We start from the raw sequence: 20,094 nt of genomic DNA, 5'->3' as shown, positions 1-20,094 counted from the left end.
GAGCCCGAGTTGGGGCTTGAACTCACAAACTGTGAGATCATGACATGAGCCGAAGTTGGACACTTAACAGACTGAGCCACCCAGGTGCCCCATATAGTTCAGGTCAGGCAATCTTAAGAGTCTTGGAATGAGTCTACTACTCAAGGATTCCTAGAAGGCAACTTTCAAGAGCCAAAGTTTTATGTGCTGAAAAGAGTTCTAAAATCACCATCTTTAGACCAAAAATCCAGGAAACTGATCTTCAAGACCCTTATTCTAGAAAGTACTCAGGGTGAGAATGGACACTTAACTAATTTGTACTCTATTCACAGAAGGGAAAAAAGACATAAAATGTTTCTGGTTTTGAATTCATTTTATTTGTAATAAAATTCCAGAACTCAGTCATAAAAGTCATGCCTCTAAATTTCTTGAATTCTGATGAGTATCTACCCAGATGCAAATCCACTGGAGGAGGTATCCACACAGGGCAAAGTAAAGCTCATGAAAGGACATTAATGATCTAGTCACGAAGTCATCCGCAACTTCATTTCTTTGCTAGCCTGCTCCAAATTTCTCACAAAAGGTGTTTTCACAAAGGAGGAAAGCAGGAAATATATTATTCCTTCTCCACTTCCTTGTACCTACCCCTGCACAGGTGACTGAGTATCTCCCCTGTTTCATGAAAACTCTATTTCTCTAGATTGTGAAGAAAGCAAAAGAAATATTTTGGCTTACAAGGCCCTTGCTTATCAAAACAAATCTTTGGAATACGGATGAAAAGAGGTCTGAAGCTTGCGGCAAATCCCCAAGTTAGCAAATACTATCTATACCTTATCGGTCATGAGTATGAAATAAAGACTTTATAAACATGACATGACAGGTATTATGAAGCCATGTTCAGATAGGATGCTAACAGGGCATGGCTACTTCTTTGCTAAGTGACTTGCATCCTCCTAATAGTGTGAGATTCAAAATAGAGCCTCAGGGAAAAAAAAAGTTCCTATACCACTTGACTTCAGGGTTGTTCAGCTCTTAAAGAGCTGAAACACTGAATGTTCAGTATGTGAATACATGAAGTAAGAATAGGGTCGGGGGTGCCTGGGTGGCTCAGTTGGTTAAGCACTAAGTGTCCAACTCTTGATTTTGGCTCAGGTCATAACCTCATGGTTCACGGGATCAAGCCCTATGTCAGGCTCCACACTAAGTGTGGAGCCTGCTTGGGAGTCTTTCTCTGTCCCTCTCCAACTCGCACACACACTTGCACACGTGAGTTCTCTCAAAATAAATAAGTAAATAAACATTTAAAAAAAAAAAGAATAGGGTCTGGGAAATGGGAACAGTCAACTGAACACAGGTAACGAACCCACGAAGTTTCAACAAGGTAGAAGTTGGACTCTCCGTGATAGGTCTTGGCTAGACTCTGCCTAGTTCTCACCCAGTCTACCTCTACCTAATCCTTTTCTTTGGCCTACCTCTACTCAAAATCTTTTCTTTTCTGGTTTAATCCTTAGGTCAGTGACCCCAAAGCCTGGGAGAAGCCAAACCCTTACCTTGGTGTTAGTGCATGCTTTTCCCTTTTTGTAGTCTTTGTGGCTGCCCCGCTTGTCCAACTTTGCCCACAGGGCTTTGGCTTTCCAGTAGTTAAGCTTGGACTTGAGCTTGTGATAAAAGGAGCGGTAGTCCTTAGGCTTCAGTTCTAGGTGGTCACATAGCTCTTGGAAGGCCTTAAGGGTTCCCTTGCAGGTGGTGGCCTGCACAAACCGGTCAAAGAGGACGTGAGCGCGATTCATTGTCTCATTCTTACTGTCCTCCATGCTTCCCCACTCTCAGCACCCCCAACAAAGGGGGCAATGGGATGGCTGTTGATCCACCCGATTCCGTCACATTAATCTAACAAAAATAAAGAAAAAGGAATGGTTAGCAAATCCAAATGCCTACCTACAAACATTTGCTTTTCGTTTCTTTCTAAATGTTTATTTTTGAGAGAGAGACAGAATGCAAGAGAGGGAGGGACAGAGAGGGGGAGACACAGAATCCAAAGCAGGCTCCAGGCTCTGAGCTGTCAGCACAGAGCCCGATGAGGGGCTTGAACCCACAAACCATGAGATCATGACTTGAGCTGAAGTTGGACACTTATCCAACTGAGCCACACAGGCACCCCGTACCTACACACATTTTCTAGGATATGTACCTCTTTTTCAAAGTAGAGTTCCTAAGTGTCATATTCATTCAACAAATGTATATCCTATACCTTTTTGTTTTAAAATTTTTTTCCTTTAACATTTTTATTTATTATTGAGAGACAGAGAGACACAGAGCATGAGTTGGGGAGGGGCAGAAAGAGAGGGAGACACAGAATCCAAAGTAGGCTCCAGGCTCTGTGCTGACAGCACAGAGCCTGACATGGGGCTTGAACTCACAAACTGCAAAATCATGACGTGAGCTGAAGTCGGTCACTTAACCAACTGAGACACCTAGGTGCCCCTACCCTATACCTTCTACATGCCAAGCACTATCTCAGACACTGGGGATGGAAAGATGAGTAAGACAGTGTTTGCTTTCAAGGATCTTACAGTTCAGTGGGTGAGACAGATTAATAAACAAAATGTTAAACGTACTGGGGAGCCTGGATGGCTCACTTGGTTGAGTGTCCAAGTCTTGATTTTGGCTCAGGTCATTATCTCATGGTTCATGAGATTGAGTTCTACATTGGGTTCTGCACTGACAGTGCAGAGCCTGCTTGGGGATTCTCTCTCCCTCTCTCCCTGCCTCTCCTTGGCTTGTGCACACGCACATGGGTGCATGCACAGTCTCTCTCAAAAATAAAAAAAATAAAAAAAATAAAAAAAGAACGTTAAATGCACTATGCTACGTGTCATTAGAATGAGAGAGGCATGAGGGATTTGGTAATATAGAAGATAAGAACCTAATTGCAGTGGGTCCTTGTTGAAGATGAACTTCTGAAAGGTGACAGCTGAGTCTTTCAGGATAAATCAGTGTAGCCAGGTGGGGAAGAAGTGTAGAATGTGGAAAAGGAAATAAAATAGGAAGGCTTATGAGTGAGTGACTCTTACAGATGAAAGACTCCAGAATGATTTCCAGGTTTCCAGCTAAGGCAACTGAGTAAATGGTGCACCAGGCCAATGGATTAAAAATAGAACTCATCTGTGAGGGTAGAGTGGTGAGATCCCTTTTGGCCTGTTACATGTGAGCTGCCTTGCAGAGGTTCTCATTAGGCAGTCAGGTATGTATTTGTAGCTCAGGGGAGTAGCTGGGGATGAACGCCTACACTGGGGAGTCATTAGCATACAGGTGGTAGTTGAACCTACAAAAGTGGTACAATCACACAAGGAGAGCCCATGGCAAGAGAGAGCCAAGAGCTCTGGATAAGATCTGGGACTCATCAACTTGTAAGGAATTGGCAGAGAAAGAAGAGCTCTCTAAAAAGATTATGAGGCACAGTGGAGAGAGGTCTGAAGAGAACCAAAGGGCAGTTTCCTAGCAGTCTAAGAAGCACAAAGTTCAGAAGTGTTAAAGTAAGTAGGTATTCAAATGACTGAAAAAGTCCTGCTGCTACACATGATACATGGCAGGGTGGGAAGATTTTATAGCCATTCCATTTTGCCCACAAACATACTTGACAAAAATGATAATGTCTACCCCTTCCATTTATCCAAAACATCTACACATCCACCATCCTATGTTTGCTGGCTAGAACTTTAAGATGGGAGAAGACACTTTACATGCTCTTTTAATGCACTCACTTCCTTGGGTCTGTTTCATCATTTTTGTAGCACATTTTATTTATCATCACTACTTAGACCTATTATTGGGAGGTAGGAGGCAAAGGGCTGAAGACCAAAGAACAAAGAAGCAGACCAGAGCAAGGAGACAAGCACTAACACAGCGCTGAACCCCCCTGTGACAGCTATTGGTTGCATGACCCTGGACAAGTCACTTTGTCTTACCAAGCCTTGATTTTCCCTTGTGTAAGATGAAGTTATACTGGATGTTCTCTGAACTCCTCTTCCGATTCTCAAGTTTTCTGAATTTAGTAGTGAGGAAATACTCATGGTCACAGTACTCACCTCTGGTGTTCTAGTCAGAATGCTCCATCATAGGCATACCACCAATTTGCTATTAGTGTGACAAACAGGACTGCACTGAAACTTTGCTTTAAAGAGGACTTAGTCTATACTACCCAAAACAATCCACACATTCAATACAATCCCTGTCATCATAACACCAGCATTCTTCAAAGAGCTAGAACAAACAGTTCTAAAATTTGTATGGAACCAGAAAAGACTCTAAATAGCCAAAACAATCTTGAAAAAGAAAACCAAAGCTGGAGGCATCATGATTCCGGACTTCAAGCTGTATTACAAAGCTGTAATCATCAAGGCAGTACGGTACTGGCACAAAAACAGACACATAGACCAAAGGAACAGAATACAGAATCCAGAAATGGACCCACACATGTGTGGCTAACACATCTTTGATGAAGCAGGAAAGACTATCCAATGGAAAAAAGACAGCCTCTTCAGCAAATGGTACTGGGAAAACTGGACAGCGACATGCAGAAAAATGAACCTGGACCACTTTCTTAGACCATACACAAAAATAAACTTGAAATGGATGAAAGACCTAAATATAAGACAGGAAACCATCAAAATCCTAGAGGAGAAAATAGGCAACAACCTCTCTGATCTCAGCTGCAGCAACATCTTACTAGACATGTCTCCAGAGGCAAGGGAAATAAAAGCAAAAATGAACTATTGGGACCTCATCAAGATAGAAAGCTTCTGCACAGAGAAGGAAACAATCAACAAAACTAAAAGGCAACCAACAGAATGGGAGAAGATATTTGCAAATGGCATATTGGATAAAGAGTTAATATCCAAAATCTATAAAGAACTTATCAAACTCAACACCCAAAAAACATATAATCCAGTGAAAAAATGGGCAAAAGACATGAACAGACACTTTTCCAAAGAAGATATCCAGATGGCTAACAGACACATGAAAAGATGCTCAGTATCACTCATCATCAGGTAAATACAAATTAAAACCACAATGAGATATCACCTCACACCTGTCAGAAATGGCTAAAATAAACAAGTTAGGAAACAACAGATGTTGGCAAGGATGCAGAGAAAGAGAAACACTTTTGCACTGCTGGTGGTAATGAAAACTAGTGTGCCCACTCTGGAAAACAGTACAGAGGTTTCTCAAAAAAATTAAAAATAGAGTTACCCTACGACTAGGCAGTCGTACTATTAGGTATTTATCCACAGGGTACAAAAATGCTGATTCAAAGAGGCACATGCACCCAATGTTTATAGCAGCACTATCAACAATAGTCAAATTATGGAAAGAGCCCAAATGTCCATTGACTGACAAATGGATAAAGATGTGGTGTACACACACACACACACACACACACACACACACACACACACTGGAATATTACTTGGCAATCAAAAAGAATTAAATTTTGCCATTTGCATCAACGTGGATGGAACTAGAATGTATTACGCTAAGCAAAATAAGTCAGAGAAAGACAAATATCATATGATTTCACTCATGTGGAATTTAAGAAACAAAACAGATGAACATAGGGGAAGGGAAGGAAAAATAAGATAAAAACGGAGGCAAACCGTAAAAGACTCTTAAATATAGCAAACAAACTGAGGGGTTGCTGGCAGGGCGTTGGGTGGGGGGAATGGGCTAAATGGGTGATGGACGTAAAGGAGGGCACTTGTTGGGATGACCACTGGGTAAGTGATGAATCACTAAATTCTACTCCTGAAACCTTTATTACACTATATGTTAACTAACTTGGATTTAAATAAAATTTAAAAAATAATTATAATAAAATAAAAAATAAAGAGGACTTATTCTTGGAGATGGGGGAAGACAGAGGAAGGGAGCTGTTGATCCATTGTGGTCAGGAGGGGTACAGAAGCAAGAAGTGACTCATTATTTAGGGAACCAACCCAAGAGCACTAGGAGCCACCAAACTGTATTGCTGATTAAATCAATTCTCAGAAGGCATCAAGTTCCAGACTGACATGGAAGAGACCAATCTTCTGTCCTAAAGCTCTTATACTGGGTAAGCCTCTGAGCAACAGAATACCCCTTCGTGAAGTAGAAATAACATCCTGCTTCTCTCTACCATGATATTATAAGACTAAACCAAATCAACTGGAGATGTATCTTAAGTATCATGGGAGAAAGTAATAACTACATAAGAACTGACATTTTCCCTTTACATCAACAGATACGACAGTCTTCATATACTATGGAGGCCGAGTTGAAGATGGTAATTTTTTACCTGGAACACATTGACTCGGCTTCTCATCTCAGATATATACTTACTCAACAATCTCTCCTGGTTCTGGATATAAAAACTACACTGGTAAAAAACATAACTTGTCTCAATAACCACATGGCCAAGAGTCCATCAAGAGATGGAACAGAACTAACCTCTAGTCCCCTCTAAATAAAAATTTATTCTAGGTAACAGTAAGCAGCAAGAGAAATATTTTAAAGTTCCTAAAAAGAGCCCACTCTTTTTCTTATATGCCAAGGCTTATCTTAGAAATGGTACAGTATCTGGTTGGCTCAGCTGGTCGAGCATCTGACTCTTGATTTTGGCTCAGGTCATAATCTCCCAGGGTTGTGGGATTGAGCCCTGTGTTGGGCTCAGTACTGGGCGTGAAGCCTGCCTAGGGTACTCTCTCCCTTTCTCCTTCTCCTTTTGCCCCTCTTCCCTGCTTGTGCTCACTCTTTCTCCAAAAGACAGGGGGAGAGAGAGAGAGAGAGAGAGAGAGAGAGAGAGAGAGAGAGAGAGAGAGAGATTGAAAGAAATGGGACATATTCAAAAGATGGCTTGTGGGGGCAGAAAAAAACAGATGTGTTTATCCAAAGGCAGAAGAAAGGGTGACAGGTAACAACCAATGACTAGAAACAAAGTTCCCAAAGTGATTGCCTCTTGGCTTCCTTGTGTGGATTTCTGTGCCTTTATTTGCTTTTTTGGCAAACAGACAGCATTTTGCAATCCTGACCCTGATGCCAGACCTGCTTTGACTCCACCAGAGTCACAATATTTGGGGAGCTTTGAATATACACCTAGTTTGATCTCTCTGCCTCTTGTCAAAGAAGAAAATGATTTCTTTCAGTTCCTAAACAGCAGCCACCTTCCACTCCTTGCCAAGATTTGGGGCACTCAGTACCAGATGTTCTTGCTGAAACCAACCCATTAAAAATCTTGCAACATTATTTCTAAAAGCCTTTGCCCTGTCATAATGCCTGCCTTGTGCTCACACTTCCCTAAAAGTGTCTTGAGCATTTATTTTCAAAGAAAAATTCTGATTTGTACACTAACTCCCCTTGGCTGGCTGTAGCCCGCTCTGTTTTACGTCCACAGAGCTACCAACCACCACAGAGAATTTCCAAATCAAACCCCACCACAGATGAACACCTTCATTAGTAACTGGCTCCCAATCCTTCTGTTGACTTTCAAGTTAACAGGTTTCAACCACAGCTCCCAGACAGCTGCAAAGAGTCGGCTTCCAAGCAGTAGTCAAGTATTAAATGCCCAGTCTAAGGGATTTCGACCTGCAGGTCACTAATGACAACAGATAAATAGAGGTAAGTTGGTTCCCAGAACAATGTGACAAGCACCCACGGTAAGAGTACACAAGATTAATTCCCCTGGGCTGCCTCACTTTTCCTACTTTGCAAGCCAAATGACCACAGCAGGAAGACACTCTCAAGTACTACAGTATTATTCTGTAACTCTGCTGGACTGTGACTGTGTCATTTAGCAAGGGGAATCTGGCATTCTGATTCACTGAGAGCAGCTGGGGAGAGCAGCAGAGGGGCCACTCCTGTTATTGCCCTCGCTTCCCTCATTCCCGAAGGTCTAACTCATCCTGCTCCTCCGGGCCTCTCCTGGGCCATCCCTGGCTGCCATATATCCTAGTATCCTGGGAAAATCAATATTCATAATTACAGGAACCTAGAGACCAGGAAACCTGGCCAGAAGGTGCCAGAAACCCTGGGGACTGAAAAGCCAAGGTGTGGAAGGAAGGGAAACGGGAAGTGAGGAGCCCGAGGAGGGAAGAGGAAGAGGAGATGATGCCAGGTTTCCAGGGCACTGGTGCAATTTCTGCCAGTGGACAATATCCTGCATGTTTTGTTCCATGGCAGCTGACTGCTGACTCAGAAGCCTTGCACATTCCTTGGCCATGGAGGAAAATGCTGGAGAGACAGCCTATGAAGTACATTCAGGAACAGAGTTTATGTTTCTATTTACAGCAAGAGTAAAGGTCTGTCACTGACTCATAGCTGGTTATGAGAACACTCAATCTCTACCTTTTAGAATTGGTGGATGGTTATTTGTAAGAGGGGAGAACTATCTTTAAAAATAGAAAAAGGAGGGGCACCTGGGTGGCTCAGTTGGTTAAGTGTCTGACTTTGACTCAGGTCATCATCTCAACAGTTTGTGAGTTTGAGCCCCACATCGGGCTCTGTGCTGACAGCGTGGAGCCCACTTCAGATCCTCTGCCCTGCTCCCTCTGCTCCTACCCCACTCGCTCACTCTCTCTCTCTCAAAAATAAATAAACATTAAAAAATACAAATAGAAAAAGGAAAGAGAAACAAAACAAAAAAATAAGAACTATACTTCAAGGGGCATCTGGTTGGCTCAGTCAGTAGAGCATGCAACGCTTGATTTCAGGGTTGTGAATTCAAGTCCCACGTTGGACATACAGACTACTTAAAAAATAATAAAAAAGAAAATAAAGAATTACACTTCAAGAGTATGAAACCAGAGTCTGCTTAGCCACTGCACCATCAATATACCAGCAGATGTGCAAATCTCTGAATCTTATTAAGGACTCAACGAAATGCTCCTTTCCCTAGCTCGTTCAGAGGTGTAACTTGTCTAAATAGATCTTAGGAGTAAATCTATACATAGGAAGGCATATTTTGGAATGTGATTAGGAGGAAACTCAGATGAAAAATGCACGTCAGATTATAGAGATTCCTTTGTGTTTTGCCTGAGAAACAAAGACCAAAGTCGCCAAATGTCTTGAGTTCTGCATCAGTTTTTCTGCAACCAAAGCCACTAGGGCCATTATCATCTGTGGATGGGGACACTGAGGCCCTCACCTCAGGAGGCAATGAGCTGACTGAATCAAGCAGTCTGGGCACGAGACTCCTTGTTGCCTCTTACTGCTCAGGCACCAATGGCTTATCTCTCATAACCTTATCTAAGGTTCTCTGGGTACCTAGGAAGCAAGCCAAAATATAGCAAGGAAGCAGTCTTTCCCCTGTTATTCTTGTTTCTGCACTATTCCATTCTCTGTTCTTTTCTGACTTCCCATCCTATTTAGCCTCAAAATGACATTCAGCAACATGCTAAGGAAACAGGAAACCAGCCCCCACACCGGCCCCCACTCCTACCTCCATGTCCCTCCTCATTCCGTGGATCTGCTCTTTAGTCACAGGGTATTACTCATCTGCAACTGTCATTGAGCAGACATTAGTTAAATGGCTCTCTCCTCCAATAAAAGCCTCCTTAGTACAAAGACCAGGTCTTTGTAGCTATAGCCTGACCTGTAGTGAAAACACTGTTTCTATAGAGCTGATGAGGGGAACAGAACCCCTTGAGGAGATTCTGTATGAGAGCCCAGAAGCTCCACATTGGAAGGGTGGATCCTGGGGAAAAGCCTTGGCCTGCATGGCTGAAGGACCATGGAGGAGAAATGGATAGATGCTATAGAGGAGATTTCTACTGTGCTACCAAAAAGTTGTATCTAAAAATGCAATAGTAAGCCTGGATAGGGAGTGATGATCTAAGAAGAGCAATAGCAAGAATTTAGCACTTTTCAAAACATGGAAGCAACCTAAGTGTCCATCCACAGATGAATGGATAGAGATATGGTGTATATATACAATGGAGTACTACTCAACCTTAAAAAAGGATGGAATCTTGCCATTTACAACAACATAGATGGATCTAGAGTATAGTGCTGAGTGAAATCAGTCGGAGAAACACAAATACCATATGATTTCACTCAAATGTGGAATTTAAGAAAAAAAAAACAAATAAACAGGAAGACAAACAAAAAACCAGACAAATACAGAGAACAAACTAGTGATTACCAGAGGGGAGGTGCGTGGGAGATGGGTGAAATAGGTAAAGGGGATTAAGAGTATACTTATCTTGATTAGCACTGAGAAATATATAGAATTGCTGAATCATTATATTGTGCACTTGAAACTAATATAACACTGTATGCTAATTATACTTAAATTAAAAAATGTTTTTCCCTTGTTCAATATACTGCATTCTAGATAATCCCTTAATGTGTATCTTTAGATTTTCTCTAATCAGCTGTTCAAACCATCCAGTTTTTAACTTCAACATTTTTATATCTCCTTTCTTAAGGTTCTTTCTCATATTTTCCTGCCCATTTTTGATAGTCACTTGCTCTAAAAAAATCAATACTTATTCAGTTTTTTACTTTTAAAAAACATATTATACTAAGTATCTAGTTATTACAATTCCTGGGGGACTTTTTCGGTAATTTTTTGGTAATTTTTACAAATTAAATGTGTCATTTATTTTTTCTATTGAAAATGTGTTTATTAATTTTCTTTTTTCCCAGAGGGGAGGTAGGTGGGCGGGGGGATGGTGAAATAGGGGATGGGGATTAAAGAGCAAATTTATCATAATGAAAAAAAATAAAATTAAAAACGGGAAAAATGAATAAAAAATTTTTTTAATTAAAAAATTGTAGCACTTTTGTTATGAATTCTCACAGCACCCTTTCCTTGGTTATGGAATGGCCCTCTCTAGAGGGAGATGAGAAAGAGACTGGACAAGATGATCTCTGGGTTCTTCTCTAAGTTTCCAATTCTGAAAGAACTGGTATGGCCCTAACCCCTATGTTATATCTAACTTTTTAATTTTACTCTTTGCTAACAAACTATTTCTTCAAGAGAAGCAAGTCCAAACACCCAATAAACACAATGGCTGATGCCAATGCTGATGCTTGCCTCAAATAAACCAGAAAAACAAGGAGTCAAAAGAAGGATACGCCCCTCCCCTGCCAACCAAAAAAGGCTAATGCCCTAGGCCCAGTCTCATAGTTTCCTCATCTGTAAAATGAAATAACACCCACAGAATCACAGAGCTTTGCAAAAATTGAAGTTAATGACTGTAAAACGTATAGCAATTCCAGGAACAGGGCAGGACCCTGTAAATGGTAGTACTGTTATTACCACCCAGTCGTTTATAAACGCAGCAACAAGAGGTTATACTCAGGCTGAATAAATGGCTATTATACAAGAGAACTAGAGTGCTCAGAGAGTTTTGATTTTTGAAAGAAAAATGCTTCAGAACTGACTTTGTTCCATCACCACTTTGTACCCTCTCTATCTGTTCTGGAAGGTGTGATGATGGCACTGATGGAGGGGCTAGAGGAATCAGAGTTGTGTCAGGAAGTTCTTGCCAAACTTAGATCTATTATACAAGAAAGATGGAGTTCCATCTTGTTTACAAAATAAGGATTTCTATCACTAAGGGTACAAATAGCTGACATACTGTCAGATCCATAGCTCACCTCATTTCATCTTCGCCACAATCCTGAAGTAGAATCTATTATCTCCATGTGCAGATGGGGAAACTGTGGGTTAAAGAGGTTTAAAGGTCACACAGCAAGAAAGGAGTGCAGCCATGATTTGCATCTCCTTCAGAGCCCAAGACCTCATCCACTGCGAAAAACCACCTGAGAATATAGCTTGAGAAATAAAAGCTCAACAGAATGCATGCTTCCGGCCCCCGGCTGCCTGAGAGCCAGAACCTGCAGATATACACACAGACCACAGGCAGACCCCGTCTGCTAGGAAGATAGCTGTCCAGCTCCCAAAAGACATGCAGCTTCAAGTAAATTTAGTAAGGACACACAATACAGGATTCTTTTTCTCACAATTTATCGCTGCCATCTGCTCCTTTGAAATGGAGCCCTTTCATAAGTGGAAGCAAGGGCGGTCTGGTTTCACAGTAATTCTTCCCATTGGCTGCTGAAAGGCTGGGTGACTAAAATAGTACTAACAGAGTTCTTATCAGTCTGCATTCTTCGGTAGGCTCTAGCACTCTAACCAACAGCAACACCTTTGAGGAGTCGATTACAAACAATTTTCAAATCATCTAATGCCATTCCATGCATTGTAAGAACTCAGGGCAGGACAGGGGATGAACCTCAACCTACCTACTACCAAGAGTACAAAGCTGAGCTACAAAGAGACCAAAAAATCAACAGCTCCCTGCCCTATAATCTGAGAGCACTGCTATGACTCAGGCTCTCAGGGTGATGAAGGGCCTCAGACAGGGTGATGAAGGGCCTCGGACAGGGTGAAAGCCTCACTGAGTTTGTGGGAAAGCACAACCAAAAGCTGTTCGTCTCCACAAGGGTGGGCTCCAATCTACTTTGCTCAGTACTATGTCCCAGTTCTAGGCACACAAGAGATGTTCAATGAGGTTTTGTTGACTAAAGAGGCACCAAGCTACCTACCCTCAGGAAATGATCCATCTGGTAGACGTGCAGGGTGAGGTGGAGGGCCACTGCAGCACAGGGGCTCTGAGAACACCAAAGCTGTGGCAGTCCAAGGGACATAAATACCCCCATAAAGATGACTTTAGACCTGCTGGGGAAAATTTGAGGTCTCATAAAGACACTTGCTCTGTCACATCTTAATTATCTCCCTCTCCCAGGGGCAGACCCGCAGCTAAAATGTGGCCAGAACAGGGGCGTCTGGGTGGCTCAGTCGGTTGAGCGTCCAACTTTGGCTCAGGTCATGATCTTACGGTTCATGAGTTCAAGTCCCGCATCAGGGTCTGTGCTGACAGCTCAGAGCCTGGAGCCTACTTCAGATTCTGTGTCTCCCTCTCTCTCTGTCCCTCCCCCCTGCTCAAGAATAAGTAAACATTAAAAAAATTTTTTTGTAAACAAAACAAACAAACAAACAAAAGCATGGCCAGAACATACAAACAACTGGCAAGAGATTAACCTGGAAAAGAATCTGGGGTTTCTCAGTTGTCTAGTCTGCCTACTACCAGTTGCCATGAATCACAAAATACACAATGGTCAAGGCTGGGTAGGACCTGTAAGATCATCGAATCTAGCCAGTCATCCCACACTTGTATCTTCTATATACCATACATAACACACAAACAGCTCCAATGACAGGCAAATTTCTACCTTAAGAAGTAGTCTTCATAATCCTCAATCAGCTTGCTAATCACCTTGTTAATTTCCCAAGGACTGAGTTTCTATGTAGAAAACCAAAATCATTCTGCCCATAGTTTTGTACCCAGTGGTCCAAAATTTACCTCTTAGAGTTATCCAGAACCAAATTAGCTTCTCTCTTTTACAGAACAACCTTCCAAATATCTATCTACACATTCTACACATCCCTACACATTCTTCTTAGTTCCTTCAACTGTTTCTATTTTGACGGAGTTTTCAATTTCTTCACCTTTTTTAGCATTCTTTCACAAGCTCCTATCATTAAGTCTACACCCATCTCATCTGCTTTTCCTCCTGTGACAGTGAACAGACAACTATCCACCTGCCTATCTGAAGCAACCCTTCATCTGTGCACCCAATCCCACCCCCTCTTACTCAACAACACTGCCTCCCTTTTATTGGTCTCCTCTCTCCTACATCAGCCCCGTCCTCCTCCAAATTGAACTATTTCCATCAACATAAAACCTCTCATCTTTAAAAAACCTGCTCCGTCCCATCTCCTCTGATTAGCTTACTCCACTCCCAGAAAGAACTGTCTGTTTGAGGTTACAACTTTCTCTTCTCCTACTTTTTAAAAATTAATTAATTTATTTATTTATTTATTGGGAAAGCACAAGCAGGGAAGGGACAGAGAGACCGGGATAGAAGACCTGAAGCAGGCTCTGTGCTGACAGGCTGACAGCAGCAAGCCCAAAGTGGGGCTCAAATTCACAAACCACGAGATCATGACTTGAGCCGGAGTCAGATGTTCAACCGACTGAGCCAACCAAGTGTCCCTCTCCCACTCTCTTTTGAACCTACAGCAATTAGCTTCATCTCCACCACTCCAAGGAAATGTCTCATCAAAAACATACATGATTTTCATACTGTCAAATCCAACAGTCAACTCTCAATCCTAGTTTCCTCAACCAATCTACAGATGAGTCATAGCTGATCACCCCCTCTTTTTCACCTTTAGAACATCACTCTTTTGGTTCTCCTCTTGCCTCACTAGCCACTCCCCATATCCTCTGCTGGTCCCTCACATATCACCATCCGCTGCATGTTGAAATGGCCACAGGATCACTTAGTCTTTGGGTACTCTTCTCAACCTACATCTACTCCCTAAACACCAGTGGCTTTAAAATTTTTTTAATTGTATACACAGTTACCTCTCTATAAATATATAATTTTTAAAAACTTTCACAAGATACAATCTACCCTTACTACTGAGATATTCTGATATTTTCTATTCCATTTATTTAAAAAAAAAAAATTGCTGATCCCCACTGAACTGATTTCATGACCCATAAATGAGATACAATCCACTTTGAAAATTCTCCAGACCCGTGGCTTTAAGTGCCATTTTATAGTAGAGATAGTTGATGACACTCAAATATTTATTTTCTCCCTTCTGAACTTGTATAACCAATTGCTTATTTGACATTTCTACTTGGGTATTTGACAGGCATCTCAAACTTAACATACACAAAACCAAGCTTATGGTTCCCATTCCTACCATCAGCCTGCTTCTTCCTTAGTATTCTGCATCTCAGCAAACGACACCACCATCCACCTAGTCACTCAATCCAAAAACCTTGGAATTATCCTAATTTCTTCTGTCACATCTCAGAGTCAATTCCTCAGCAACTTCAGTCTATCTTCAAAATACAGCCCCAATCCAACCATTTTTCATCATCTCCTCCTCTACCACCTTCATCAAAGTCACCATCATATCTTACTTGGATTACTACGATAGCTTCTCTCAGCCTCCACTGTCCAAATCCCATTCCCCCATCACCGAATATTTTCCATATGGCAGTGCTAGTATTCACTCAAATGTTAGTCAAATCTGGTGACATACCTCTGCTCCAATGGCTTCCCACCTCATTGTTAAATCCAAAGGCCTTACAAAGCCTATGATAAGGCCTTGAGTGACCTGCTCCCACTCCCAACTCCTTGTTTATGTCCTATCACTCTCCCCTATGCTCCTTAGGCTCTAGCCAGACTAGCCTCTTCCTGTTCATCAAGCACCTCCAGCAGGCTGCCATCCAGAGTCTCTGCCTTTCCTGTCTCTTTGCCTGATGGATCTATACCCAGAAGGCTACATGGCTTCTTCCTCACTTTCTTGAGATCTTTGCTCAAGTACCACCTTATTAGATAAGCCCTTCCTGACCACTTACATGAAAGAATACCAGTCTCCTATCACCCTTTATCCCCCTCACCTTGCTTTAATTTGCCTCTTTGCATTTGTTATCACTTGATAAGGTATATGACTTATTTGCTTATTGTCTATCTCCTCCAGCATGTAGGCCTACTAGATGCTAGAAAAGTAAAGAGCTTGACTAAAATGTACCCTAAACTGTTGACACATACTGTACAGTACAACTCCAAAGTCTTTTTATTACTGATGTACTGTTTCTAAAATATGTATCCCTCACCCTATATTAATGTGCTTTGTTTTCAAGACCCATCAGGACCTTTTAACTACTTTCACTGAATTTCATCTTGTTTGACTCAGCCAGAGCCATGGCTTTGGCTCCCATCTTAGTGAAAATGCAAACATTTCTACAAGGCCTTATAACAGTGTTTCACAAATTTTTGGTCTCAGGATTCCTTTATACTCTTAAAAATACTGAAGGCCCAAAGATCTATCCATATTTAATGTATTTGAGATTAAAACAGAAAAATATCTCAATACTTATGAACTCATTTCAAAATAACATTCTATTACACTGCAACATAATTAACATATTTAAAAAAAAACCCAAATATTTTCCAAAACAAAAATTTAGTGAGAAGAGTAATGTTTTACATTTTTGCAAATCTCCTTAATATCTGGTTTATGAAGACAGATTCTCAGATCTGCTTTCTGCATTCCATCTGTTGCAACACACACATATCATGTAGCCTGTAGAAAACTCCATTGTACATTCATGAATATACAAAAGTGGAAAAGGCAAAGAAGGTCATCTTTGTATTATTGTGAAAGTAGTTTTGACCTAATGGACCCCTAAAATGGTCTCAGGGGGCCCTGACAAGATCTTACGTCATCTTCTCACATCCTCTACTGCTAACCCATCTTGCACTTCCCCTCGGCCAGACTAGCCTCTTGCTGTTCCTCAGACACACCAGACACACACCTCAGCCTTTGTATTAGCTGCTCCCTTTGCCTAAAATACTCTTCCCTCAGATCATTCATGCATTCAAAAATACTGAGCATCTATTACATGCTGAGTACTTTTCTAGGCTCTAGAAACAATACAGTGAACAAAGGGAAAAAAAAAAAACAACTCTGCCTCCAAGGGCAGAAGTCTTCTAATGGGAGCTGACATGAACACAATTTACTCTCTTACTACTCTTAGGGACTTATCCAAATATCATCTTTTTCATGTGGCCTTCCCTGACCACGTTCTTTAAAACTGACTCCCCGCCCTGCTTACCTTCTCTTCTTGGTTTTCCCCAAAGCACAACCTGACATACCATAAATGTTATTTATTCATTGTCTATCATCCTCTCTAGAATGTAAGCTCTATCAGGATAAGGATTTTTGCCAATTTATTCACTGGCATATTACTGTGCCTAGGGAAGTGCCCAGTTCATAGCATGTATACAATAATTATCTCTTGAATGAATAAGTGGATAGGTAAATAAACCTCTCCAGCCTGCCCAGACGTTTGAGGATTGAGGCAGAATTCTGTTAGGATTTGAGACATAAGTCATATCAAATGAAAATGGATTGAGTGTCTTTATGCAAGCGCCATCAGGTTGGGAGTTCTTAGGAATACACACACAGAGATGAGGGAATCCCACAAGGCAAATCCAGGTGGCTTCTACCCTCTGGTCCTCTGGATTATCTGCTCCTTCTTCATGACCACTACTTGCTCCGGGCCTGCCTTACACATGCTCTGCCCAGCAGGCCACTGCACCCAGCTGAGGACCTGTTCTTGCCAGCACTAGAGGAGAGGACAGGAGCCAAGACCTGGAGACAGCTTTGTTTTCAACAGCCAAATAGGTTCAAAGTAACTGCCCCCTATGAAAAGAAACTAGTTTCTAGAAAAAAAGAGTGGTATCAGTGTCATGAAATGCTATATACAACAGCCCCCAGCTCACTTCCCTAGAGGGGTAAGTGAAGGACCCGTAATATTTTTAAATCCAAGTTATGCGTGTTTTTTAAAATCTGTATCAGAAAACTATAAACCTGTCTTAAGCCCAGGGTGTCTGAAAAGCCAGCACTTCTTCACTCAAGACAGGATAACAAAGGGGAGCCGAAGGGTTATTGTGCATTTCACTATTCACCAGCTTCTGATAAGGTTGCCTAGAGATTAGGTGGAGAGGTAGGGAGGCAAATAAAGACAGATAGCTAGATACTTGAAATACCAGCTTTAGAAGTGGAATGAAGATGGGACAAAAACAACTCTTCTGAATTGCTGGAGAGAAAAAAAAGTCAGCTGTGCAGACTGATGTGGCTACGTTACACCATCATGTCCAACCATAGGTGGGGTCTCGATCCTGCCCAGCAATTCTTTCACGGAACCCACACTGGTTCCTGTACACCTGGCTCTGTGTTCTCAGGTCCCTCATTCCATCCCCCCTTCCATTCCCAATGCCCTCACCTTTCACATTGTCAAGAAAAGAGCAAAAGATGCCCTCACCATCCTGCTCCCCCGTCTCAGAGAAAGTTTCCACCAGCCAGAGGCTGTCCACGCCATCCCCTGGGTTCTCCTCTGAATCTGGCTCCGTCTACTAGCATACATTTTTTTTCCATTTCAACCATTTTTAAGTGTACAGTTGGTGGCATTAAGTACATTCATGTGTTATAAAGCATCATCACCATACTACCAGCTTATTTCTTCTCCTTTAACCTGCCAATATGCTGGAGTCTCTCTCATCTTAAACATGTCTCTCTCTCTCTCTCTCTCTCTCTCTCTCTCACACACACACACACACACACACACCCCACTTAACCTGTATGCCCTTTAATCTACCAACCTCTCCCTCTTGCTTTCGTAATTGAGCCTCCTGAAAGAGCAGTCTACTCTTTTGTCACCACTTCATGACTCCTTAAAGACTCCTCTGTCCATCTTTTCATTCCTTTTCCAATCCGGCTTCTGTCTCCATCATTCCACTGAGGTCGACTATGGCTTCCTAATTGTGAAAGGCTCAGACACTACAACCCTTATCTTACTTGTTCTCTCTCAGTAGCTCTTCCTAGATTCTGCCCCTTCCTTGGTTCTGTCTCCTGCTTCTCCTACTACTATTCTCATTGTTGCTCAGCTCTCTCAAGTGGCTCCAGTAACCATCGGCCCCTCTCTTTCATAAAATTGGATGGCCCTTAAATTTTATCTTTTGTGACCTTGCTCCTGAGGTCCAAATGCTATTAAACATCTTCACTTTGACATCCCATATTACCTCAGAGTGAAGAGTCCAAAACTGCTGTTCTCTTTCCCCCAATTCACACCCTCTTATACAGTCAAATGCCACAACCATCCACTGACCAAATGGAAATCTGGGGCCATCTCAGACCCTTCTCTGTCTTCACCTCTCAATCTGCTCACCAAAAGCAAAGTCCCATGGATTCTAACTCTCTAGGTCCTCTATAGAGTTCATTTCCCTACCATTATCTTGGTGAAAGCACCCATGATTTCTACCTTGGACTATTTACAATAGCCTTTTAATCTTAAATCTCCTCCAATCCATCTTCCATGAGTGCCAAAGTGTTCTTGTTTAAGAGCAAATATGATTCTTTGCCTCTAATGTGATCCTGTTGCAGCTCTCCACTTTCTTTAGGAAATAATCCAAACCATCAACAAGGTTCAAAAGGTCCATCAAGATCTAGCACCAGCCTTATTTCCTACCCTTCCAAACACAAAACATTTTCTTTAGTCACACTTGCAGTTACTGGGATATACCACATTCTTACGAGCCTCATCAACTTTGTTCATGTCATTCTCCTTCACCTAATATGTCCTTCCTCCCCACCCCCTGTCCATTTGAAATTCCTGTTCATCATTCCAGACTACACTGAAATGACCCTACCTACCCAAACCCCCTGCCAAAGTTAATCACTTCCTCTTCTGTGTTCCTTCTCACTTTGGTACATACTTCCCTTTCAACAGTTACCAACAGTTCTGGAATTATGTCCATGTCTGCCTACCCATTACTCTTGTAATGCTAAGCTAGTAGGAAGAATAATTCATCTTTACACTTGCACTTATTACACATGCTAGTGGAAAAGCAAGTGCTAGGAAAGAAGGAAAAAGACAAATGAGAGGCTTACTTGGGACACAATATTTAATATTACAGAAGCATTCAAAAGAAGAAAAGGTATTTGTATGACAGTTTGTTATTAACTTGTTATTGATTTAGGGTGTAAGAGAAGGATACCCTAAAAGTGGTCAAAGCTGAGTTCCCTAAGGCATCTCTGCACAGTTCCTGATTATAAAAAGGACAACTACTTTCAATTCACATCCCAGAATGATATTTACCTTTTTCAGATACTAAATGATCCCTAAGTCACAGAAAATGTCCATTTTTTAAAGCTCCCAAAGTTAGAGTCTAAAGAAAAAGCAGTCACCAGATGCCCCATAGGGTTCTTGGAGACAGGAAAGGGGAAAGAAGGATGAAACAAAGCAAGTAAAGTATCCACTCTTCTGAGAAGACTGGCTATGACACAGGAGTGGTAAGATGAAGCTGTTTCAGGAGGTTGACAGCTAACAAAGGAAAAAGGTCTTAATTCTCCAGCAAGGTAGATGTGCCCCCTCCATCTCAACTCCAAAGTGAACCAACTAGGCCTGCCTTGGCTCCAGGCCA

The 20,094-nt window shown here is 41.8% G+C and overlaps 1 protein-coding gene across 31 annotated transcripts in view; it reads right to left on the bottom strand.

Annotated features, from left to right (window-relative positions):
• The window catches only part of MICAL3 (microtubule associated monooxygenase, calponin and LIM domain containing 3), a 231,084-nt gene that overhangs the window by 123,220 nt on the left and 87,770 nt on the right, over window positions 1-20,094 (bottom strand). For 29 of the 31 annotated variants that reach the window (XR_006708877.1, XR_006708878.1, XM_045463989.1 and 26 more), the window contains one exon: window positions 1,530-1,869. Coding sequence is in view for 29 of the 31 variants with exons in the window: in XM_045463989.1 (XP_045319945.1) it covers window positions 1,530-1,793 (264 nt within the window). In the remaining 2 variants the exon portion in view is untranslated. Of the gene's footprint in view, window positions 1-1,529; window positions 1,870-9,157; window positions 9,177-12,567; window positions 12,694-20,094 lie in introns of those variants that run through there. The other 2 variants (XM_045463990.1, XM_045463991.1) reach the window with 2 other exon arrangements.

This window comes from Leopardus geoffroyi, chromosome B4, assembly GCF_018350155.1.
Source record: "Leopardus geoffroyi isolate Oge1 chromosome B4, O.geoffroyi_Oge1_pat1.0, whole genome shotgun sequence".
NCBI classification, from domain to species: Eukaryota; Metazoa; Chordata; class Mammalia; order Carnivora; family Felidae; genus Leopardus; species Leopardus geoffroyi.
This window is presented reverse-complemented; position numbering and strand designations above follow the sequence as displayed.